The following is a 26,941-nucleotide window of genomic DNA, read 5'->3' as shown; positions in this document are numbered from 1 at the left end:
GTTAACAACAGCCATTCATTATTCAGCATTGGGAGACTAGAACGGAATTACATATTGATTATTCAGTTCATCATTTTTTCCCCTTAACTTCTAGAGTCAGAAGATGTTGCATAGCTAAGCAAATGGGATCTAATCATGCCTCTGTGTCTGTGGAGAGATCATGGCAATGCAATCACTGCACCAGAGGGAAGGGCAGTGTTGAGATCAATTTCACAGTGGCCTTTGCATCCTATCATGCAGAAAGTGTTTGTGAGTATGGTAAAGGGGACAGGGGAGGGCCTAGGCAGTTACATGGACCCTCCCCTTTTCTGTCCCCACCCCGACATGGAGGAAGTATGGGGAGGTCCAGTGCAGCCTCAGTGTTGCAGTAGTGGTCATGGAGCAAGACCACAGCTGATCTGTAGGGAGAGAGGATTCCTATACTCACGCCCACCCATCTCCCAAGCACCCAACCTAGCTACTGTGGCTGGGCAATGGGCCCAGTAAGATAAAAATGATTCTATTTGGACTCCATTAAGTGTCCTTTCAAATTAATTTGCATTGAACAGAAGATTTTTGCTCACTAATATCATCACTGCAGAGCTAACTGGGTGGTCAGCACCAGGGTTACTTTAGTTCAGGTCTGAGCAGCCACACTGAGGCATACCTGAGTTACTGAGGTTTCATCTACACTTCGAGCTGGGACGTAATTCACAGCTTGAGGAGACATGCCTGAGCTAGCTCTCATGAGCTAGCGTGCTAAAATTAGAAGCACAGTGAGACCAACATAAGGGATGAGAGGGTCTCATAGCTCCATTCCTGTGCTAGATGCTAGCTACATACCTGGGTGGCTCTCCCTTCCCTCTGCTGCTGCTGCTAGCCAAATATCTACTTAGCATTTTGGATGTGTGTCTAATGGGGGGGTCCCCTCCCACTGCCACAGCTACACTTATATTATTAGTGTGCTCTCTTGATCAGAGCTAGTGTGATATGTCTCCTCAAACTGGAAAATACAGCTTCCAGCTGCAATTTGGACATAACCCGTCTCCTCACACTGGTACTGCATTCACCCATGTGTATTGCTAGGACTTCTAGGGGCATATCTCATGGTCCTTTATTCTGCAATAAGCTGCGCCACTCTCTGTTTCTATCTCAGTGAATTGTACAACAACATGTCTGTCCTTCTGGGCAGACAGGGAACAGTGGAAAAGCATTGAAGATTAACAGCACTCCAATGATTTAGCCCACATCCATGGCACAAAGGGAAAGGGGGTTACTAGTTTGAGTGTAAGAACCACTTGGGTTTTATCCTATATCTCAGGAGAGGCCAGCAGCCCAGCTGCTGAAGTGAAGAAACAGATTGACAGAGCCAGAAGAGTACCCAGAAGTCACCTACTACAGGACAGGCCCAACAAAGAAAATAACAGAACACCACTAGCCATCACCTTCAGCCCCCAACTAAAACCTCTCCAATGCATCATCAAGGATCTACAACCTATCCTGAAGGACGATCCATCACTCTCACAGATCTTGGGAGATAGGCCAGTCCTTGCTTACAGACAGCCCCCCAACCTGAAGCAAATACTCACCAGCAAACACACCACACAACAAAACCACTAACCCAGGAATCTATCCTTGCAACAAAGCCCGTTACCAACTATGTCCACATATCTATTCAGGGGACACCATCATAGGGCCTAATCACATCACCAACACTATCAGAGGCTCGTTCACCTGCACATCTACCAATGTGATATATGCCATCATGTGCCAGCAATGCCGCTCTGCCAGGTACATTGGTCAAACTGGACAATCTCTATGTAAAAGAATAAATGGACACAAATCAGACGTCAAGTATTATAACATTCAAAAACCAGTCGGAGAACACTTCAATCTCTCTGGTCACTCGATTACAGACCTAAGAGTGGCTATTCTTCAACAAAAAAACTTCAAAAACAGACTCCAACGAGAGACTGCTGAATTGGAATTAATTTGCAAACTGGATAAAATTAACTTAGGCTTGAATAGAGACTGGGAGTGGATGGGTCATTACACAAAGTAAAACTATTTCCCCATGTTATTTCCTTCGCCCCACCCCACACTGTTCCTCAGACGTTCTTGTCAACTGCTGGAAATGGCCCACTTTGATTATCACTACTAAAGGTTTTCTTTCTCCTGCTGTTAATAGCTCATCTTAAGTGATCACTCTCGTTACAGCGTGTATGGTAACACCCATTGTTTCATGTTCTCTATGTATATAAATCTCCCCACTGTATTTTCCACTGAATGCATCCAATGAAGTGAGCTGTAGCTCACGAAACCTTATGCTCAAATAAATTTGTTAGTCTCTAAGGTCCTTTTCTTTTTGCAAATACAGACTAACACAGCTACTACTCTGAAACAAGAATGGGTTGAAATTCAGATGAGATAGAAGCCAAATTCTGAGTGAAACCTAGATAATGTATGCTTAATCTGGAAATGTCAGTTTTGGATAAGTTTTGCTGGGAGTTTTTGAGCTTATGTGAATCCAAAGACTTAAGGCAAGATGCAGGAGGCAGTTTGTGTGGAAATCTAGTCAAAGCAGTGAAATATTAACCACTGGAGGAAATGAAGGGGACAAATCCCCATCCAGCTTTTTACTATTTTGTAGTAGTCCTCTTCAGTGGGGACACACACCTCATGTGTTTTCATGTGGTTTAGAATAATTAACTTCCAAAAAAAACAAGTATCTGTCTATACTGACATACCCTTGCAAACTGAAACCATGATCCTTGCAGTAATTCCACTGAAGTCATTGGAGTTACATCAGGGATAATATTGGTCCACTGCATTTTGCACATCTGTAATCATTAGATTTACTTGTTACATGGTTTGAAGATGCTAAGTGTCTTGTTTTGTACACTTCTTTAGCATATTCCCTAAACACTTGATGCAAATTTAAAACAGAACAAAATAGCCAGCTTCACTTCTGGCTTTGATCAACCCACTGATGTGATGACAAGAGTGATACACCATGCTTATATTTATGATCAAGACACTATTTCCCTCCACCCCTAACATATTGCTGCAGAACCCAACTTTGATCAAATTTTAAATGGGGACAACGCATCTCCTTCAAGAAATTGGAAAATCTGGTAATGAAAATAAGTGAGTGAGGATGCAGTGTCACTTGCAACATCATTAGAGCTGTGCAAAGTTGAAAAATGTTTGTTTGGATCAAATGAAATGTTCCATTAATGCATTTAAAAATAAAACAATTAACATTCAAAACAAGTCATTTTGAATAAAAAAATTGAAACATTTTTCAAAAATGTCAAAATGAAATGTTTTGATTTTTTCAGGGTTTTTTTTCCTGATTGAAACGATTCTGCAAATTTGACATTAATTTACAAAATATTTCAAACAACCCCAATCTGCATTTTTCAGTGAAAAAAGTTTCAGCCTTAAAATTTTGCCCATCTCTAAACATAACCCGTTACTCTCAGCAGTTGTTTTAGTTGGACATTATTCAGCTACAAAATAGTATAAGCCACATGGCCTTACAGTAGATTGGGCGACACTGGTAGAAGATGTGTGTGCTACAGCCCTCATCAATATCTCTGACACTAGACAAAGTAACATTTCAAGCTTTTATAAGACATCAATTTACTATATTTGTTTATAGTGCACATACATTTAATGTTAATCATTCATGCAGTGTTCCCTTGTACATTTGTTTGAAGCATTGTATTTATGAGTTCATAAGTTTTACAAACTCTTCATGATCTTGCCTTACAGTTCATACAAATAAAATGTCCAACGTTTACATGACTTTAAAAAGAGCAAAGTGCTTAAAGTTAATCATGTGCTTAAGTGGTTTGCTGGATTAGAGCCAGAATGCTCAAACCTGGAAAACATATGTTTAATCGGTTTACAGCAGGGTTCTCAAACTTCATTTGCACTGCGACCCCCTTCTGACAACAAAAATTACTACAGAACCCCAGGAGAGGGGACTGAAGCCTGAGCCCACCCAAGCCCCACTGCCCTGGAGAGGAGGGGGGGCAAAGCCCAAGGGCTTCAGCCCCAGGCAGGGGGTCTGTAACCTGAGCCCCGCCACCCAGGGCTGAAGCAAGTCCTGGCGACCCCATTAAAATGGGATCCTGACTCACTTTGGGGTCCCGACCCACAGTTTGAGAACCGCTGGTTTACAGTATAGAAACCCCCATGTTCAAACAAAATTAAAAAGTGGCATATTTTAGGGTTATTTTTCCTAGAAAACAACTGATTCATCTTTTTATTTTGAGGTTCATAGCATAGCCAACATGTACAGCAAAGTCATTTGAGAGTTTGCTCTGCTCTACTACACTGATGTTGTTTTGGATTTGATGCAGATAGAACTTATCCAATTCATTGTTCATGTGCTATTCAAATAACACCACATGTAGTCTTCACAGAATCATAGAATCACAAAAAGAAAAGGAGGACTTGTGGCACCTTAGAGACTAACAAATTTATTTGAGCATAAGCTTTTGTGAGCTACAGCTCACTTCATTGGGTGCATTCAGTGGAATCACAGAATATCAGGGTTGGAAGGGACCTCAGGAGGTCATCTAGTCCAACCCCCTGCTCAAAGCAGGACCAATCCCCAACTAAATCTTCATTTCATATCATGTCCACAGGCTGATAGGCTGCAGTGTAGCGAGCGCGGGTGCCAAAACACAAGAGAAAACCCTTGCTCTGGATTGAACACCATCCATCTGCCAGCATTCAGTTTGAATTTTCATAGAATACTTGATGCAAGTGAAGTGCCAGCTAGTTTGAATTATGCTTAGGTAGTCTGAAGCTGAATTATAAACATCACAGAGCAGTGTGAGTTTTCTAAACTGCCCTTAAAATAGATTAATCTGAGCCAATGTGATGGAATAACTAAGTATTGTTTATTTTATAGCAAGAAAGAGATGTACTTAATCTACGCATAAGAGTATTGAAAAATTGCATAGAAATCATCTTTTAAAAAATGCTGAGATTCCAGAGTTTTCCCTTAGTTCAATTAGGATTCAGTTCTGCAATGTGCTGTAATCTGGCCCAATTCAGCAAATCACTTAAGCAGGTGCCCAGCTTTTAGCACAGGAGTATTCCCTCCCAGTGACTTCAAAGGGCCCACTCAAGTGCTTAAACTTAAACTGGAAGAAGAGCTTTACTAGATCAGATTGAAGTGCTCAACGCCCTAAAGGATTAAGGCTTTAGCTACCTCCAAACAAATGAGTTGCATGTTGAGAGCATAAACCCAATGCTGCTCCCCCTGTAACCCCACTAAAGTCAATGGAGTGCACACATGTAACAAAGGGCAGAATTTGGCTTTGTGAGAAGAAAATTGACGAGGACTGAAGCTAGCTGCCTATATCTATAAAAGACCTTCAATACAATGGATTACAACTTGATGCTATAATGTTAGGTATTCTGACCCCAGTTCAGCACGGTACGTAAGTAACTTTAAGCTTTGCGTAATCCCATTGACTTCAATGGAACTACTTGTGCTTAAAGTTAGGCATGTGCTTAAGTATCTTGCATAAGCAGGGCCTCTGGTAGGTGGAAATCCAGTTCCATATTGCTAGGCCATAGAGCACTACTTAGGAGCAGAACCCGTGTAGTTCCACTGTGCAAAGTGGGAGGTTGCATGTAAGGGAGCTGTGTAGGAGGTGCACGCAGGGGCTGAGAGGGGTAGGACCTGGTTAGCTAACATGTAAAGTGTTTTGAAGAGGCAAAGCACTACATATATGCTGAATCTTATTTAGTAGCAGCAATAGTAATGCCACTGACCCAAACTCATGTTGAATGAATTTTACAAATGCATGCAGATCATCTCATTCATATATATATTATTGTAATAACAATTCATGCTGACATTTTATTTTTATGTGACAGTGACATTTTCCTTTGCCAGGCAGCAACAAATAAAAATAGAGAACCTTTTATCTGCTATCAAACCTTTTATCTGCTATTAGTTACTGTATGTTTGAATTTAACATTTGCCCTTCATGTAATGTAGGTCAAATGTTACATTCAAATATTCAGTAAACAGTGGCCTTTGATTATCATAGTAAAGGTTTTACATTAATTTCACTTGACATTCACTGGAGCACGTCTGTATGTGGTCATTCTGTGAAAAAGTTTTTTAAAAGTGTGTCAAATTCAACACAGTCCAGTTTCTACACTTGGGAAGATGATATTTCAGAATTTCCTTGATCTTGTGCAGGCTTAGTACAAAAGCCCAGAGCAATTTTAATTCAATAGGATGCTAAATGCAAACACATTACTAGATTTCACCTGCAAAGATAAACACATCATCTCAAGTATTGTAAGGTGACAAGGTGCTTGATGCCAAAAAAGTATTTTTTTTTAAAAGTCACAAGTTTATAGCTTATCCAAAGTAGAAAGTTCAAGGGGACATGTTTTTCAAGGAAACAAATGCCAAGAGCATTTTAGTGGCATATGAAGTTAGCTTAATCCTGCTGCTGCATTTTGCTGTATGAGGCCTTGATCCTACAAACATGCGAGGGCTTAAATTTAAAGCATGAGAGTAGTTCCACTGAAGCCAACACAAATAGAGTTGTCTGCAGGATTGGGGTTTTAGGCTCCAAAGTAACTGACTCATAAGGTAGGTCTGGATTTACAGCAGTGCAACTGTGAGAAAGATCTAACTCATTCAATGTGATTGTTTGCTATGGGGAATATATACATGGGCTTTTCTGAAAAAATAAAAAAGCATGTGCAGTATTGCCCATATCAGGCCCAACTCTATAAACTTTCCATGCACAGAACTTTGCCTTCAATGGGACTTGTAGGATCAAACCTCAAGGGGAGATGCTCAGAAGACAATCAAGAACAGATATGTCCAGAACAACCTCACTTCATAGGAAGGAAACATCAAAAACATTCATACTTTTTCCTGTTAAAAGAATACACTTTCTGTTTGAAAGCATAAAACTAGAATTGTCCCTGTTCCTGGGTCTCAATCAGCAGTCATTTCTGTTCTGCAGTCTCCTCAGGAGTAGAATGTACCCTGTCTTCTGTACTAGAAAAACAGGTACATTCAGCCACCCAAGTTGTGTATTTTTTTGTCTCCATACTTTTCTGGAGTGAAATATGCAATAATCCTGAGTAGTTTGTGCATAACTTGTTTATGAATTAGAGCCTCTGGCTTCTATGGCCATTCTTGTGCAAATGCCTCCAAGGATTATCCTAGATTCAATATTCAGAACAAACACCCCAAGTAGGAATACATGTTCCCCATTTTAATAAGAAAGGCATTTCTTAAGCTACAGTATGTGACTTACTCTAAGCAATTTTCCATTGAAGCTTATTTTTTCATTCTTGTGTGCTTGCCTGCCAATTGGGCTGTTTGTTGATGGGGCGGCATGAATGCTGACATGGACAAGAACAAAAAGGAAACAGATTGTGCAGTAAGGTTACAGAGAGAACCTTTACCTCATACTTCAGGGTTTAAACCAATCTCTATTAGAGATTAGGATGAAACCTGATGTGGGAGGCAAATTGCTCCATATCTGTCTACTGCGAGGGTTCTTACACTTTCCTCTGAACCATCTGGTACTGGCCATGTTCTCAGACAGGATATTGGTCTAGGTGAACCTGAGTCCTGATGCAGGATGGCAATTTTTATGTTCTTATAGAACAGACCTGTTTTTACATAACAGTAATCACCTTTTATAGGGAAGCAATCCACATTCATGAATATTCTTTTTCTTCTACATATAACTGAATATATTCGAAAAAAAATATTGTATTGCTTCCCAAACACACTAGAGTTGATACAATTCTTATCAAGTATCTAGCACAGAGGTCATGGGATGTCAATAGGGAAGTTTAATTACTCTGTTTTAACATGAATTGGAGGAGCAGACAGAAGGAGAAATGAGAAAGAAGTATATATTTTATGATTCAGAAGAGGGCTCTGCAAAGGGTGCTTATATTATTGCTCAGCTTATCTCCATATCATTGATGCTCATGGTTTGGACACAGACTAATTATTTTAAGGACTTGAACACTGTTTTCCACAATCCTGATTGTCTTCCATATGTGACTTCAAGGATTTGGCCCACAGAATTTATCACAGCAGAAGGGGAAAAAAAGTAAATTTAAAATTTGCCTCACCAGTCCAGACCATTGGTCTATCAATTCCGGTATCCTGCTTCCAGCAATAGCTAATGCCCATTTCATGTGAGGAAAACAGAAATAAGATACTCAAAACATCAATGTACCTAGAAAACTATAGAATGAGAGAATGGCAAAATGTTTATTTCCTGATCTCCCAAGGAGTTGGGATACACACTGAGGCATGACATTTGATTATCCTTGTCTTAGCTTGCTAGTTTTACCAAAGGTAATTAAATGCAGTCCTTTTTCAAATCTAGACACAGTTTTTGACTTGATGTTCTTTTACAGCTATGAATTCTAATAGTTGATTAGAGTAATATATCCTTTCACTTGTTCCATATTTACTGATTATTAATCTTGAGTGACCACTCTTATCATATTATGGAGATAGAGCCAAAAAGGAGGATAGTGTTCATTTACACAAATTTTAAGGCCAGGAGAGACCATAATGATCATCTAGTCTGACCTCCTGAACAAGACAGGCCATAGAATTTCTTCCCATTATTCATGCATCTTAACTATCTTCTCTGGTTTGGAATAAAACAAACTGCCTCTAACTCTGCCTTTTTTCATTTAAACATTAATATTTAAACATTCCTAGCTTTTGCACTTGTTTGTTTGTAAGCTTCAGCATACTTCTAGCAATCTTCGTTGTCCTTCTCAGGAGTTGCTGCTAAAATATTTGCAAATAATCAAATTCTCTGGGGTCAGTGTCAAAACACTGTACCGGGTGATGTTAATGAGGGTCACATGGCTGTAAGTTCATCACACAATTTACAAGAGTGATTTTCCACAGTATGTTTTATCTGCCTCAGAAGAAAAAGATTCATTTAGCCGTGTGACCACATTCCCATTCCTGTTATATCATTAGTAGTCCCTCGAATCACTTTGAATCCTGGACCTGTGGATCCTCCCCTTAGGCTGGGGGGAGGTCTTTTACCAGTACTTCCTGGATCCCAACACAGAAAAAAAAAATTAAGAAGAAAAAAGAAAAGAAAATAGACAAAATAATTAATTATGGCAGGATTGTCATGTTTCCCATCCATGCAAGAGAATAAGGGGGGAAATGTTCCACCTTGTTCCTCTGCATGGGCTACCAGCACCACTGGTCTGTAGAAGGGGAGAGAGGGCAGACTTCTTGGGCAGATGTTTCTCCTTCCCCCTCCCCTCCCTCGATATCCATTTAGATGGTGGAGGAGCAACTGGAGAAGGAGAGGGAATGGGTAGAAGTAAAGTGCTACTAGTATGGGGCAATATCTGATTTGTTCCAAGGGGGAAATAACGGCAAGCCAGGGAAGGAATTGTGACTCACTCTTTGAAAGCAGCATAAACTAAACCAGAAAAGTCTCTTATTCCAGAATAAGAGTGTCTGCACAGGGAGTTAAAGTGGCATAACTGTAGAGGTATAATACCAGTATATCTCCTCATGTAGACAGGCCCACAGAGTCACAGAGCTACATGTTCAATCTAGACCCCATTACATGTACTCCAAAGGCCTGTATCTTACTCTGCAAGAAGTCCCATTGAAATCGGTGGAAATTCCTGTGAAATAGCATACTATTTTTTGAGAGTAAGCAGAGAAGCATCTGGCCCCAGGTAGTTTAGCAAAATGTGGAGATGTCCTTCACTGCAAAGTACTTGATCATCTAACTCTTTGGAAATGCTTAGAGCCAGGAGTCCCACTGGAGATAGACCTAAGGAGAGTTTGCCCTCAGAGCAAACTTCACTCATTAGCTGCACCCTCTGATTCATTGCTTCTCTGCACAGTTTCAGCATCGTGCCTGCTGTTTTATTTGCTCACTTATTTCTCTCCTTGACTCTGAAAGTTTGTTACATCTCTAAGCACCCTTTGCCTACAGATATTCTGCTGACATTGCTTATGGGATAATCCCCTTCTTATCTTCAGTTTGGACCTCTTGTTGCTAACAGACCATTCCATTCCTTTCAGTCTTGCATACCTCTACTCTTTCATTTCTAAACCGTAAATCCGCCTAATCTCGTCTCACAATTTATGCTGCTAAAACCCTGAATTATTTCAAGTACTCTTCTTTTTAAATCTGCCCATCAAGAACTTGATTCTGCACAACACAGGTGCAGGAAGGGAAAACACGACCTGAATGCACCAGCCCAATTTCTCATTGAAAGCACGGCTGTGCAGCCACTCTGCGTCCTAGCAGGAGTGAGGTCAGAGAGGGGGCTTCTTAGTCAAGTGCCTCATTTGCGGATTGAGGATCACACTTAAAGCCATGTAATTCTTCAGATATGCTCATTTTTACCACACCCTGCCGCTGGTATGTGGTTTTGTTTGGTGTGGTTTGTTTTTGTTTTTGTTTTTTTTTTGCACTCCACGCTTGAGTGTAAGTGAGAGAACACACAGGGGCTGAGGCATATATTCACTTAGGCCTCACCCAAAGCTCATTGAAATCCATGAGACATTTTCTCTTTGACTTCAATAGGCACAGGGTTTAGCCCTCAGCACAGAGGCTCATGCTTAGTCTGCATCAACACTCAAGCTGAAGGCACAATTCCCACCACAGGTAAATGTACATGTGCTACCTTTGATCGCACTAGTGCGCAAAAAATAGCAGCAGAGCCATGGCAGCACAGGTGATGGGATGGACTAGTCACCCAAGTAAGTGCCTAGGATCCTGGCTGGGATTGTACTCAGGGCAGCTAGCTCACCACAGCTACGCTGCTATTTTTAGCATGTTAGCTCAATCAAAGCTAGCAGATGAGTCTCTCCCCTACCTGGAAATGACACCTTCAGCGTCGATGCACCCCCTATTCTTAATGTTATTCCTTGGCTCACACTCAAGTTGAAAAACCACAGCTTTGTGCTCTCTGCAGAATTCACACCACCCAAGGACTGTCCAGATTTATGCTGTTCTATTATTACTATAATGCACACTTGAAGCAATGCTGAAATGCTATACATGGTGGGGAAGGGGCATTATTTTCTGACCCAGAGTTGAGGTTTGGGCTTATTGTTATAGTGCTGAACATATCTGCTGAAGTGAGTGCAGGTGAAGCAGTCAGTTACGCTGCAGAAGTGGTTTTAGAGACAGGCAGGTTCGATTTTCAGAGCTTTGCATGGGGACTAGAGTCACAGGTCTCAGTATTAATTATGACAACAAACAGAAGCTGACACCTAGTTACTGGTATCCCAAGAGGAAAATACAGCCCCTTTGTGCCTCCTGCAGCTGCTGCTTCTTGGCAAAAGGACAAACGGTGATAGCAATTCCAGAGAAGTGTCAAAAGCCAAGAATCGTTCATTATTTACTATTCAGATTAGGGGAAAAGATGGACAGAACATATTAGGGCACATCTACACTGGCAGAGTTACAGCACCAGCAGTTACAGCGCTGCTAAGAGAGCACTGAAGGGAAACCGCTGTTGTGTGTTCACACTGGCAGCTGCCTGTGCAATAGCGTGTTCACACTTGCAGCGGTATTTGGAGCGGTGCACTCTGGGCAGCTATCCCACAGAGCACCTCTTTCTCTTCTGCCGCTAAGACTTGTGGGAAGGCAGAGGGGGGTTGTGGGGCATCCTGAGTCCTGTCCCATGCCCCATGGTGCATTGCTTCACATCCCAGCAATCCCTGTGCTTCCGTCCGCATTTGGCACCATTTTTCAACGGTTTGTGTCCTGCGTGCCCTGCCTCTTTAGCTGCAGGAATGGATCCCAAACTGTTGATCAGCACGCTGCTCGCTCTGACCAACATGTCATGAGCAGCAGTGGAGTTATTCCTTAAGCTACAAAGACAAGAGGAGTGGCTTATATTTCTCTACTTCTCCTGGATACTAAATCCAGCCACTCGGAGCCAGCAAAGTTCAGGTTATCCACATTTTCCTCCCAAAAATATCTCTCTTTTCCTCACCTTTGTCACTGCCGTGGTGTAATGAGTTCTGCCCCGGCCAAAAAGGAACCCTTTAGTCATACTTAGTGTGGTGTACGGCCCAAGGGGAAGCACTGGCAATGTTCTATTTTAAAATTGTAATTTTCAGTGATTTAGTGTAAGTGAACAGGAAACAAGCATTTAGTGTTCTACAGAAAAAAAATAATTCAAGGCCCAGTTCTGGTCCAGAGTCATGGCTGTGATCAAAAACCTTTAGATGCATGTGCCCCACCTGTGTGCTCTCCTGATGTTGTCCACTCCTCCTGCATAAGCTATCACCATCCTCCGGCTGATCTAAGTTATGCTCTGCTGCCAATGACCTAAAGGATCTGTTATGACAATAATGAATTGTCAAGGCACAGGAAAGGCCTAGTAGTCTTACTTGGGACAGATGGGCTTAGGGTTCACTGGGGTTCTCCTCTTGTGTCTGGCTAAACCAGTTTTTGGATCACTTTGCATTGGTGGTATGAAGCATAAAGCAGCCACAGCACAGCCAAAGATCAGGACTCTGTCTTCAGTTCCACCTGTGCAATCCAATTAAAATCACTGTGTGTAAATGAATTTGGCTTTATGTGTACATGGATATTAGAGTGATACAATATTATATGAAAGACAAAGGCAAGAGACTCATAAAACAAGAATAGAAATATATTAATCATATCTACCTTTACTTCAAGAGGAAAGAAAGCTTATATATATAGCATACGGCTGGAATAGCAAACTTACTGTATTTTTGGCAGGTATTCATAATTCAACATAACATGCAGTGCTACTCACAAACCAATGGGTACTCTGTCTTGCTGCCTCCACATACATTAACCTGTATTCTGAGAGAGAGGTTTAGTCAGTTCCCTCTTTCACATTCAGCTGTGTAGGGAGAGCACTGTCAAACCTTGCCTCACACTTTTCAGACATGTAGTGTTATGCACACGCTTGAAGCAGGAAAACATTGTTCTAGTGTTGGGTTGCCCCTGAAAACCCTATAGTATAGCAGTTGACAGGCATTTTATTGACTGAATGTGAGTCACATGACTAAGGTACCACACACAGCTTGGAGTTCAGGCCTTGGTCCAGTGGGAGCTGCTGGTGTTCAGCACCACAAAACAAAATCAGGTCACTCATTCAGGTACATAATTGTGGATTTATGTCCCTAATTTTAGGCACTCAGGCATCCTTTCAAGAATAATGTCTTTTTTCCCCTTCCTTTCAGTGACCTGGCTAGTGCTGAGTGAAATTTTCCCTGGTGGGATCAGAGGACGGGCCATGGCTTTAACCTCTAGCATGAACTGGGGTATAAATCTCCTCATCTCCTTGACATTTTTGACTGTAACTGGTAAGAATTCTTTGTTTCGTCTTGAGTGTATATGCCCATTACCGGGCATTGTGATGCATTCTCAGGGTGTCTAGCACTGTATGTCATCCTGTTAGCCCTGTCCCTCAGCATAAAAGGGAACTGTTGATGTTAAACTGAGTGACAATTTCCTGCCACTCCAGTTGGTTAGCCAGCCTCACAGATCCCTCAGGACTCTGCCAGTCCTAACATTGCCTTGCAGGTTAACCCTTGGTACATTTCAGTTCCTGAACACTCCAGAAGCATCTCCCTGCAGCATCTAACGCATCACTGGATGCTCACAGAAATTACCAAGTGCGTTGGCTCTAAAGAGGCTTGATTTAACCAGGAATTCACACTCTACTTATCACAACAGCACAGAGATGTACTTATGATGAAACAGAGAAGTTTATTAACCAAGAACAGAAACTTAGGTGATACTAAGCAGCGATAATACACAGAAAATGGTTACAAATAAAACAAATGTATTATCACACTTTCTAGTGACAAACTTAATGGGCTACAATCCTTGTCTAAGGCAGACTTCTCAACTACAGCCATTTCTTAGTGACACCAACCCACCGTTCGTGGATCCACCATTCATGGTTACAAAGAGCACTGACCTCTTTGTCCTCTTAGTGATGGATAACCAAAGCATATTTTTGCTTCTCCTTATATTCCCCAAAGTTGGTCCTTTTCACTAGTCAGGATGAACCCCTGGGGATCAGACTCCAATGTCTTCCTATGCTGATTTCTCATCCTCATGTTAATTTGTTCCTTCTGTTTACCTCCAACACAAAATGAACTGTCCAATGTTTCTGGCATCACCATGCTCAATTTATATCAGAAAGAGGGAGATAACTGTTCTCCCTCTTGTCTGGAAGAAAACCTGTTTCACCCTTTGGTTACAGATTTTAAAGCTTAATATCGGTAAGTATCCATAATTCCTCCTATAGTGTTAATACACAATGTTAATATTTCACAATGATATTAATGACCAGTGTATCACCGGCTTTCATTTGATATCTCACACAATATTCTTTACAGATAAACACTATGACTGCAATGTGTGAGGTGTATTGAATTTTTCAGGCCTGACAAGAATTGCTGATGCAGTAGTGAACTGCCAATGCACCTCTGCATCACAGGCATAATGAATCTTTTCGATATGGACAACATAACAGTCACTGAAATATTAGAAATAAAATGCAAGGGCCAAATTCAGAGGTGATTTGCTGGTGGGTGTTCCAGACCCCACAGAGAGTACACTAGATCAATTTAGACTTCATCTGCAGTCCTGACTGCCTTCCGCTCACACGTCAGTAAGTAGGGGGTAAATATACCTGAGGAAGCATAATGGATTCAGAGTAAGAGACTAACTTGTACTACCTCTGAATCTGGCCACAGGTCTCTTACTCTGGCTATCAAAGACCTCTTCACTAATAAGCTATACAAATAACAGTTAGGACTCAATCCTGTTTCCTCTGAAGTTAATGGAAGTTTTACTCTAGAGTAATGCTGGTAGAAAATTTTCCAGTGAAATGTTTTTCCATTTAATCAAAATTGACACATTCCTGCCAAGTTTCAATTTTGATGAAGTTCTGTTCAGAAAAAAATGGAAAAAAGTGTTTTGATAAGGTTGAAACAATGTTTCAACCTTATCAGAATGAAATGTTATGATTTTTTGTTTTGAAAAATAAAAAACTGTTTATAAATTATAATGTAACAAAATAAGAATGATTTGATCAACCTCAAACAGTTTATTTCCAGAACTTTATTTCACCAGAAGTTTAGAAATGTTTTGGTTTTAGACCATTTCAAACAAAAACAAATGTACAAATGTCAGAATTTCCTGCAGAACAAAGTTTCAACCAGCTCTACTAGAGTTCAGCAGAAGCAGAGTCAGCTCTCAGCTGATTATCTTGGAACTCGCTGCAGGTTTGGTAGAGTTCAGTAATGTTAGATGGAGTGCTGAGATTAGGTTATCAAGAAGAGGTACGATCCAGACTTAAAACAGGGTAAGGAAAAATAGTCTGCTTTTCCCTGGTTAAAACTCAAGAGAAATTTCAGGCCAAATTCTGTTCAGTTAAATGAGTGTAAATCCACAAGAATTTGACTAGCAAAAGTGGAGTTAGTCTGGATTTACACAGGCAGGCAAAATTTGGCTATTAGTCTTCAGTCTGAAGATGCATTCAGGTTCCACTGAATCAAACAGGAGTTGTGCTTGCATATATGAGCGTATAATACAGCCCAGAGTGTCAGCCTTAACTTTCAGCTCATGACACAAATTGACAGATGCTAGAAGATTGTGACTCTGATCTCTTGTATTCTCCATTGTTCCAAATGTATTTTCAAAACCTGGTTATTCACTGGAACCAGCAGGAGTTAACTCCTAGATCCATTACTGGCACAAAGTGGACTGTCAGCCGTGGAAGTACTGGAAACTGCCAGCATGAAAGGATTAGTTAGAGCCGGCAACTACAACTGTGTGAAATATGTTATTTTTGTTTCATAAAATGTTCATATCAAAAATACATGTTGGAGGAATTTCAAAGAGTCTCTGAACTTTCAGACCAGCACCAGTGGTTACCAGACCTGCTATCGGGGGATAGCAGTTAAAAGTCAAGCCAGTAGAGCATTGCTGAATTCTATTTGTGGTTTCTTAGTTTGCTTGCACAAGGCTAGAACTAGGGGTCCTGGGGGTGCTGCCACATCCCCTGACTTGAAGTGGTTTCCTTCCATTATATGCAAGGTTAATAGTTGGGTTCAATGGCTCTCAGCACCCCCACTATACACATTTTCCCAGAACACCTACACCAGGCACAATTAAAAATTTAAGTTTTCCTTGTGGCATAACAATTACTTACAAATACGAGGGCTCAATGCTGTCAACCCTGATTTCAATGGGACTGCCTTAAAAAACCCTTTTGTAATACTAACAAAACATATTTTTTTCTTTTATAGACCTAATTGGTCTGCCATGGGTGTGTTTCATTTACTCAATAATGAGTCTAGCATCACTGGCTTTCATCATTGTGTTTATACCAGAGACAAAGGGATGCTCTTTAGAGCAAATATCCATGGAACTAGCTAAACAGTAAGTATCAAGTGTATTTACATCCCCACCACACTCCCAATTAATTTGTGGCAGAAACTGCCAGATTAATAAACAGAAAATTACGTTGGGTTTACTTGGAAGATCAAACTCCTTGAGGGTTCCTTCATTCACTGAAGTCAGTTGCAAACCCCACAATAGTGAAGGACCAGGCCCAAAAAGAGGATTTACAGCCTCCCATTATCAACTTCATTGTGATGAATAAGTAAACAGTAAGAGTATCTAGACTAGAGTTCAGGTTCTCCCAGTACACTCCAGCTGCTTTGTATCAGAACAAAAGAGGAAGAGTGCACTAGTGAATCTGTCCTTTAATGATGGGGAGGACCTCAAAGCTTCAGAGGTTCAGATGAGTTTTAAGCACACACAAATTCTGATCTGATTCTGATCTGAAAGAACGTTCCAAATTGCTCAGGTCTGCAGATCTGTTGGGGAAATCTCTCCAAAAAAGACCTACCAGGAAGTCTTGTGTATGTCCCTACTCCGTAGTATGGGGCAAACTCCAGCATAGCAATAGTGGAGTTAGATGGCTACATGGGAATGAAGTTACTTGGACATTTTCCTTCTGCCTAGCCCATTCTGACCATCCTTTATTTGATGGAGTTCCATCTGCTCCCTTCCATAATGTATAAGCAGAGAAGGTCCTATGTGATTCCATATTTAACAATGAACCCCCAAATCTCATAGGCACATAGAGTTACAGTTCTATAATATTTATATGCTGTATCCACATTCTTTAGGTAGGAGCTTCACTGATCAGAAGTTAACTGATGCCCTTTAACAGTGCACTAATTTTTGTGTGTGTCCCCGAAACAGGGATACACAGGACTGAGGTGTAAAACTCAGGACTTTCCTGATGTGTTCGAGATGGGCTGCAACTCTACATAGGGCACAGGACTGCAAAAGACCTCCTGGGTCAGAGGCTTCATAGGGAATCCAATCATATAAGCCTGTTCACAAATTTATCATGCTCCATTTTAAAAACTAGTTCAGTTGTTTGTCCCATTACTCCAGTTGGAAGGCTGCTTCAGGGCCTCACTCCGCTGATGGTGAGAAGCCTTTAGCCACACCAGCTGGCTGCTTTAATGAAGATCAGCCTCAAAGGAGTCCAACATCATGGAAAAAGGGGTAGGGAAATTACAGAAAAAGATAGTTGACCACTGTAATTCTTATGGGGTAATGTTACAGATGTCATAGAGTAAAATCCTGGCCCAACGGAAGTCAATGAGAATTTTGCTATTGTCTTTATTGGTGAAATCCTGGTCCCATAGAATTCTTTTGGCTAATCAAACCAACCATTATCTGAATTTGAGTAGACTATTGCTATCCCATCTCTGCGGCTGCTCTATGTCCCTTCACTAGGTACTACTAATTTGAAGGACAGGATATAACAAGTTCCACTGGCTGGATGTTGAAATGAGAAAAAATCTTATAAGAAATAAGACATTTTTGACAGTGAGGGTAATTAGCCATTGGAGAAACTTATCAAGAGAGATTCTTTATGACTTGGAATCTTTAAATCAAGACGAGCTTGGCTGTCCTCATTGGTGGCAGATGCGAGAACAAGGAGTAACGGTCTCAAGTTGCAGTGGGGGAGGTCTAGATTGGATATTAGGAAATACTATTTCACTAGGAAGGTGGTGAAGCACTGGAATGGGTTACCTAGGGAGGTGGTGGAATCTCCTTCCTTAGAGGTTTTGAAGGCCCCGCTTGACAAAGCCCTGGCTGGGATGATTTAGTTGGGGTTGGTCCTGCTTTGAGCAGGGGTTTGGACTAGATGATCTCCTGAGCTCTCTTCCTGCCCTAATCTTCTATGATTCTATGATTCTATGGATGTCTTTCTAAAGATGCTCTGTAGTTCAACCAGAAGTGATTTGGCTTGAAAATGTTCACTTACATAGAGGAAAGAATAATTCCCTCCACTGTAGGAATTCAGAGGTGAAATTCTGTTGCCAGACTAGATGATCATAATGACCCCGTCTGACCTTAAAAATCAATGCATTCCTTGAGAATACAATAAGGTAGTTGCTGACTACCAGTCTGAGGAATACATATTTATTGGACAAGATTTAAGGACTCAGTCTCCTTTGCTCTCACCGTTCTCCTCTATCATTAAACAAACTGCAGAAAGAGAAAGAATCATTGCAAAGATCAAAGCTAGCAACATCCAAGTGTCTGTTACACATGGCATAACAAAGTATTTTCCTTTCTCCATCTAATTCCAATTTAAAAAGAAAAAAAAGCCCAAACTGCCACCTAGTGGAGAAGTAGGGTAACATGCTCCCACAGTTCATGGGACCATGTCTTTCTCGTCAAAGCTCCAAAGATATCTATCTATGTTTCTGAATAAATAGTAAAGTAACTAAAATACTTACACAGACAAAATTTAAGCTGTAGGAAACCTGTGTCAAAACTAAAGCTGTCTGAGTGATAGCCCAACAGTCTAGTCAATGCATTTGACAGTCTTTGTTCCTACATTACTCAGCAAATAATAAAAGGAGTACTTGTGGCATCTTAGAGACTAACAAATTTATTTGAGCATAAGCTTTCTTGTGCTACGGCTCATTTAATCGGATGCATTCAGTGGAAAATACACAAAGTAAAACTATTTCCCCATGTTTATTCCCACCCCCACTGTTCTTCAGACTTCTTGTCAACTGCTGGAAAAGGCCCATCTTGATTATAACTACAAAAGGTTCCCCCTCCCTCCCCCCCCGCCACTCTCCTGCTAGTAATAGCTCACCTTAAGTGATCACTCTTATTACAGTGTGTATGGTAACACACATTGTTTCATGTTCTCTATGTATATAAATCTCCCCACTGTATTTTCCACTGAATGCATCCGATGAAGTGAGCTGTAGTTCACGAAAGCTTATGCTCAAATAAATTTGTTAGTCTCTAAGGTGCCACAAGTACTCCTTTTCTTTTTGCGAATACAGACTAACACAGCTGCTACTCTGAAACTCAGCAAATAATGTTTTATGTGATAAGCTGTAAAAACTGTTTATTGAATAAATCTACTCAACAAATCCTTGCAGCAGTTGTTGAATGTATTACTAGCAAATGATTGTGCATTATGTCACCAGCTGTAATCAAAACTTATTTCTGTGTCACTGAACTAGCCAAAGAGGTAGAAATATTTACAAGGGGAGAACAAACTTTGCCCATTTGATTGAATGCAAAATATTTCTTCTCTTTCAGGAAGTATACAAAGAGCTCCATTTGTTGGATGGGCCAACACAGAGAGAAACTAGTGCCAATAGAACTTCCCAAGAGAGATCATCATGAGCCATTCTACTAGACTGGAGAAGGATATTTGTCCAAGGGCAACCGAGACAGTTTCTGCAATATTGATACTACTACACAACACTTAGTCTGTATTCCATTCTTTAGTAGCTTTATATTGCCCCTGAAAGAAAAACATTTAAGAGTTTTGTAGTTTAAAGTTTACTAGAATGGCTTAAAATAAGTAAAGCCAACATTCCTCACCTCCTCCAAATTAACCCACCTCTGAAATATGGGAGGTGAATGGGTATTGAAATAAAACAATTACAATATTTAACATAAGGATAGCCACACTCCTAACTTCTTCAACTTGTGGGGACCCTCAGGGAGATGGAAGGGATTGATATCTCCTCTATCCTAGCAACTGGAGACAGGAACAATCAGAGTTGACTCTCAGATCACTGTGTGTTGCAGCACAGGTCACATTAGACTGGAATATATAAAAGGAAGAATCTGTGCAGTGCAGTTAGCAGTTAGCAGCTTTATTACTGTATTCACATCTGGCTATGCTGGAGGTCTGCATGACTCTCTCAGCACTTCTGGCCCCAGCATGCACAAGGTCTGGTGTGAAACTTGTATTGGATTTCACTATCTACTTTAGTTTTCCAGAGTCAGGAACATGAAAGTGATCTTCCCCAAACAATCACCACTTGCCCTACATTAGGCACCAGTTGGCTCATGGTTCACTGCTTTGCTGAGCAATAAGCTTGATTAACTTTTAAAACAGCAGCAATAGCAATTAAAGCTATGTTGTTGAACTTCTAGACTTGAGATGCTATCTGGGCTGGTACCTGCTAAAGGAGTACTTGGAAAAAGCAAATCAGCAGAACACAAATTGCCATTTTCCAGTGCCCTCTTACATGCTGAGACACATAGGATTTCAATCTGTATTCAGTGGTGACCATAATTAACTGGCTGAACTGCTTAGAAATGTCAAGCTGTAGCTGTCACCAAATGCAGCCTCCAGTACTCAACAAAAGTATATGGAGTGGACATGGTGATTTACCCTGAACTGCTCAAGTGGAGAGACTTCTACTCTCTTTGCCTAGAAGGTCATTAATGTTCTTGTAGAGTGAGCTCTTAGAAGAAAAATAAGTCACCCAAACAGATGGGTATCAAGTCTTTTATTTTAGGGAAATCCTGACGGCTCACTGCAACCATACAGCGGAATCTCTTCTCCTCATGACCAGGATTTAGTCAAGGAATCAGAAATGATACCTTCAGTTGATATTGTAATGCAACTTTGGGCAAAAAATGTGGCACTGCTTTAACTACTCTCATCTCATTGAAAAAACAGATTTTTTTTGCACAAGAGGAACTGTAATTTTCTGAGCCATCTGGCCAAAGCTATAGGCCTATTCAGGATATAGGTTCTAAAGCAATTAAGCTTTCCATTAAGGGTTCAAGAAGTGCATATATTAAAGAATTGAATACTAAGTTCAAATCCCATAGAAAAGCTAGAGAATAGTCAAAGATACAATTTACTAGCAGCTATTAGGAATTTAGCTACCTCGGGATGTGAGCCTACTGATCAGAGCTTCACCTTATCCTGCACACTATGGAGGGCTACAGCCTGATCTCTAAGAGAATTGACATCAAAACCCTACCCAACCTTTTTGTACAGGAAGTATCAGCTGTAGTCCATCCTCCTGCCAACACTGGAGTTTTAATACCATGATATTTTCCAGAGCGTTCCTTGTTTTAAAGACACAGGCCCTGGAGCTTCCAGCAAATCCATTAGATCATTGCTCCAGAGACTGATAAGATCTTATGGTTGACCATTTTTTCCTGACACTGCTGTTGTCAATATTCACATTACTGTGTCAGTTTTGGGCTGAATCCTGATCAATCAGACAGATCAAGAATTTTGCCTGAGTCATCTGCAGTTTCCCTTTTTGACTAGAGCTATAGTCACTGCTGAGAATAGAGGTATTGCTGTGCTCTCTGAGTGGGGCAGAGCCCCAGAGCAGGTACAGCACAACAGGGTGAACCCATCCCTTCTATTGAGCTCGGCAGCAGCTTCCTCAAACTCCCCCTTTCCCTCCAACAGCGCTACATTTCAGGAAGGAGGAGTTAATAGAGGTAGGAACCTCACCTGCAGGCTGGAGCCGGAAGGCAGCTGTTGGAGCCTAGAGGGGAGGAATTGTGGGACAGCTGGAGTTTGGCAGTGAGACGCTAAGAAGTGGGAGGGCTAGAGAAGAGTGGAATCCAGGACAGCAGGATGTGTGTGCACACATACATTTTCTGTGCATTTCAGTTTGAATTTACAACCTGCCATTGTTATACACACTTTGAAGATGGCAAGGGGGTGGGCAAAAGCCAGAAAGCAGACCAAAACCCATAATTTATTCACCTTTTGAAAGTCTCAGGAAATTTTTGGTTCAGACTCATGATTTTCAAATTCTTAGGGTTGGCCATACTGTAACTCAGCCTGAATTTTCCTTCCCTTAAGGCAGTATAGGCGGGTTAATAATTTAAAAATACTAGTGTCTTTCCCTATATTAAATTCTTCACTTTGGACTATTGAAATAGAAGAATATTAAAGTTTATAGTGTACTGTTTATGCCATGTTTATTTTGTGTTTCTCACCACTTGGATAATAAAGAATCTAGGCTGTTATGTTTTATGTTTTGTTTGTGTGTTAAACACACACCAGACAGAAAAGCAAAAAGAGACAGATTCATTTTCTCATGCATTAGCAAAATATTGTGCTAGGGCTGCAAACACTGCAGTGTTAAAAAAATACAGTGAAATTAAACAAAGTCACAGAATATTCCTGTTGCTCCTAGACATTTACACAAATGTACTTTTAGAAAAGAAGGTTTGGGCCACATGTAATGCAACAGTGTTCTATTATTTATATGAGACTGTTCTCTGGACTTCCACGTGCAACTACTTTTCTCATTTCTATCTTTTTGGAACTGGAGGAGAGTGATTCCTCAGTCAGCAGACCCCCTCATGGCTCAGGATTGGGTAGCAGGCTCTCATCACCTGGAACCCACTGCCAAACACCACTCCAGCCCTACTATGGCCTACTTTTTCTCATGAATCAGCTCTCTAGCCACTTATAGTCCCTCCCCTTCCAGGGGTAACAGGAAGTCCTACCAATACATTATTCCGTGACCTTGTGTTAGGTCTTCAGCCTCTGACTCTGGTCTCTGTCATCCTTACACTCCTTGTCTCAGAGCCTCAGAACGTCTCTACCTTCCCATGTTCCCTGGCCTCTCTAGGTTCACCCTTTTTTCAAGGAAGGGGCTTCCAGGTGTCTACTCTAGAATTCCCGACAAATTCCAACTAACACCACTAACTTAAACTGCTTCTATCTCCCTTAGGCTCAATTTTTCATCCCTCTTACATTACCCCTAGGCACCATTCCTTAGCTGAACATGGAGTCCCAAGGCTACCTCTCTTAGACTCTAACTCCTATTTCAAGACCCACCACAGAAGCTACCTCCCTCGTACAGCTTTCTCCCAGTTATCCTGCTACCTAACTTCTAACAGACTTAGTTCAAAGAGAGGGAACTCTCAATCTTCTAGGTGCGTTCCCCCAATCTCTCTGTCTGTCAGCCTTCCTTTTCCAGCTGTCTAATAGTTGCAATCAAGCCACCAGTCAGGATCAGCAGGAGAATAGTTACTGCATCACAGGTGCAGCTGAGCTGACCCCCTCAAAGGGCCAGCTAGCCTTTGACAGGCACTGATCCTGCACTGAGCTCTACCCAGACAGACCTCTAAGCCCTCTTCATGGTTACACTTGTAGAGAATTATCAGTATCATATTCCAGTCAGGCAGCTTTGGACAAATTATTTTTTCCCCCAAGTCATTCACTTCAGTCCTTCAATCATTCTTGTTACTTGATGGATGATTTGCTGCCAATTTGTCAACATTTTTCCATTACTAAGAAGTGCCCAGGAATGAATGCAGCATTCTTAAGTTGGTATAGTCTTAGCAATAGCATTTGGCAGGAGACCATCAGCTTCCAGATTTGTGCCTCCATAGCTTCACGATACCTCTATGCAGGTAGTCTGAAGCTGTATTGGTTTATTATTAGCACCATACTATCTTCTTTTTACAGGTCTCGTGTAATTTACTTTCCATTATCAACCAATTGGTCCTTTGCAGTATTACTATTTTCTAAATAGATGTCTGCCACTGAATATTGGTGTTATATCCTGCAAGTGTTCCCAGAAAAAAAGACAATTGGCTGAGAAAATCCTATGACAGTTACTCCCAACCCATTCTCACGAAGGACTAGACACGTTTGTGCTCCAGCTCTCACCTCACATTCCCCATTGACTGGGCAGCTGGCAAAATAAATAAATAAATAAATAAATTCTCTGGGTGCGGGCACAAAGCCACCATTAACTTTGCTGCAGCTATCTAACTGGACATCCAACATCTCCAAAATGAGATAATGTAGACTGTGGCATTCCTTTTTTTGGGCAAAGCTCTATACAGCCCCATCCCCCTGGAGCTCCAGTAGGGGGATTTACACAAGGTCACAGTGAATGATATATGATGGCACAGAACTGGCATTTCCATCTCCATGGTCCACCTAAGTAGGGTCCCTTTTGGGATGGAAGTGGAGGGGAAAATAAGGATCTATACATCTAATCATAGGGGCCTTTTGTATTATTTCTGTCTTAACACAACCTCCCAATTTGCAATTATCAGGAAGTTTAACTATCACACATTTTGTCCCCTCTTCCAGATTTTTAATAAAGATATTAAATAAAATGAACATGGATCACTGAAGCAGCCCACCATATGCCTTCTCCCATCTTGATACATTGCTATATTTCTTTATCCTTCATTCAAACTCCATCAGGCAGCTTTCACTTCAAGTAACTACTAATATCCAAGCCAGTATTTTTCCTCAAATGAATTTTAATGAAAATCCAGAAATATTTCACTGACTGCACCCAGTTGTTTTATTAATTGATACAAAAGAAGCAAACAAAGCCACCTCTTGCAATTGTGTACCCCAAACTCTCCTTCAGCAGTTAAGGACTGAAGGATCACAACCCAGATTTTATACCATGATTTTGTTCTTTAGAAACTCATCATATTTACTGCTCATTGTCCTGTTATTTAATCAACATGAATTCAGAATTGCTGCATTCCTCGCACACACTGAACCTGAAAGTGAATTATGCAGCTCCTCCAAACTAGCACCACTAAAAACTTTATACCATCATGCTTTTCTTTAATGACACATTTTACATAAACTGTTTTAGAAATTATAGAGTTAAAAAATTGTCCCTATAAGTTATTTTTCAGTAATGAACAATTGGTTCAGTGATCAGGGAAAAAGCCTGGGACAGGGGAGTCCTGGGTTCATGTCCTTCCTCTGCCACATTTTCTCTGTATGACCCTGGGCAAGTCACTTAAGGATAGATTCACAAAGTGGACCAACACCTAAGTCCTAGGTCTTCTGCCATCTTATGGAATTCACAGTCCCAAGGTAGGCATCCAGGCTCCCTATACTTGTAGAGTCAAGCGCCTAAGGAGAGGCTCAGAATCCAGCAAGATGTCTAACTTAGCCAGCACTGAAATGCAGAGGAAAGAAAGGGGTGGAGCTGAAGGCCCTGAGCCACAAACATACCTCAGCACTAATTCTGATTGAGGTAGGCCTTAAGTGCCTGAGTGACAGGTTGGAGGTTAGAACCTATGTCCACTTGGGATTTGGCCTCCTTACCCCATTATAGCCAATATCCCAGTGGCTACAGTATTTACCTGCTCTGCTATAGAGCAGGAACTTGAACCCAGGCCTGCCTGATTCCAGGTGAGTGTGCAGACCACATTATAAGGAATTCTGATGTGGGTATCTCTCACTCTCTTCTGTTGACGATGGATAAATAATTAGTCACTGGGCAACAAAACACAAGAGGCTAATTTTATAGTCCAGTGGTTAGAGTACTCACATGGGCTATGGGAGAGTTGGGTTCAAGTCCCTTCTCCAATAGTTAACTATTTATACCAATCTTCAACAGGAGAGACTGAGAGAAATCCACCCCAAATACTAATAAGCTGGTAGTTTGGGCACTCGCATAGGATTCGGGTGACCTGGATTCAAGTCTTTGCTCCAAATCAGGCAGAGTGGGAATTCAAATCTGAGTCTCCTCTCACTCCAGGTAAGTATCCAATGACCAGGCTATTGGGTACTTGGTAAGGGACACACAAATTCCCAACCTCCTCAGTCCCAGCTGTTTTGTTGGGGCTAGTAATGCTCTGAGTACACCTACCCAATAGGCCCAACAGGTGATGTGGGTGAAAAACCTCATTTGAAAATTCTGCTGAGGCTTAGGTGTTGATGCTCCCGGCAGCTCATTAGGTGGTGGGGGGAGGTTTGTGTGTGGCAGCAAGACAGCTCTGTACATTCCTGCTGGCATATATGGGGACTTGGGTACCTACAGAGTTAGGTGGCAGCTCAGCAGTGGTTTTGTGAAATGTTAGACTTAGGTGCCTAGAGAGGCAGTTACATGCATAAGTTCCTTTATTTGTAAGATGTGGATAACAGCACTTCTCTGGCTCACAGGGGTGTTGTGAAGATAAGTAAGAATTGTGAGGCACTCAAATGCTTATGGTGTTGGGGACCAGGTAAGTACTTCAGACAGATATAGAGCTGCTTAATTTCTTAATATGATAAATTCAATATAAATACTTAAGACAGATACATAATTTTATTAGGCACATTGACTTAACAGTAACGAACAAGACTGGCTACCACATTTGCTTCCCCCTTCCTCCCTTATTTTGTTACCGCTGTTGTTCTCCATGATTTTTCAAATAATTCGCAGTGGTTCAGGACACTCTAGAATCATAAGATATTATACAAACATGCCAATTTGTATTAGCAAGTATTCCTTTAACTTCCTTTTAATCAACATCTGTACAGACATATTTCTCTTTTCATTTGCTTAAAGATACATTTTAAAAAAAAACATTTCTGTGATTTTTAGACTCAGTTTAGTTTCCCACATTTATTGAAGGCCAGACATGCTCTCTATCCTCACACACACTTTCCTTGATACAACTATAAAAACTATTCTTATTTCACTTAATGCTTTTGGCCACCAGTAATTCATTCTGCCTTTTGACAGCTGGATATTCTTTTCCTCTACCAACCTTGACTTTATATTTACTGTTTGTTTCCCTTCCTCTACCATTTCCACATGAAGACACAGTGG

The 26,941-nt window shown here is 41.0% G+C and overlaps 1 protein-coding gene across 1 annotated transcript in view; it reads left to right on the top strand.

Moving 5' to 3' along the window:
• Nucleotides 1-22,367, top strand: part of SLC2A12 (solute carrier family 2 member 12) — a 37,072-nt gene extending 14,705 nt beyond the window's left edge. The window contains exons 3-5 of the mRNA XM_038393711.2: nucleotides 13,238-13,360; nucleotides 16,322-16,454; nucleotides 19,671-22,367. Of these exons, the coding sequence (XP_038249639.1) occupies nucleotides 13,238-13,360; nucleotides 16,322-16,454; nucleotides 19,671-19,770 (356 nt within the window). The 3' untranslated portion in view covers nucleotides 19,771-22,367. The remainder of the gene's footprint in view (nucleotides 1-13,237; nucleotides 13,361-16,321; nucleotides 16,455-19,670) is intronic.
• Nucleotides 22,368-26,941: the final 4,574 nt, after the last annotated feature.

This window comes from Dermochelys coriacea, chromosome 3, assembly GCF_009764565.3.
Source record: "Dermochelys coriacea isolate rDerCor1 chromosome 3, rDerCor1.pri.v4, whole genome shotgun sequence".
NCBI classification, from domain to species: Eukaryota; Metazoa; Chordata; order Testudines; family Dermochelyidae; genus Dermochelys; species Dermochelys coriacea.
This window is presented reverse-complemented; position numbering and strand designations above follow the sequence as displayed.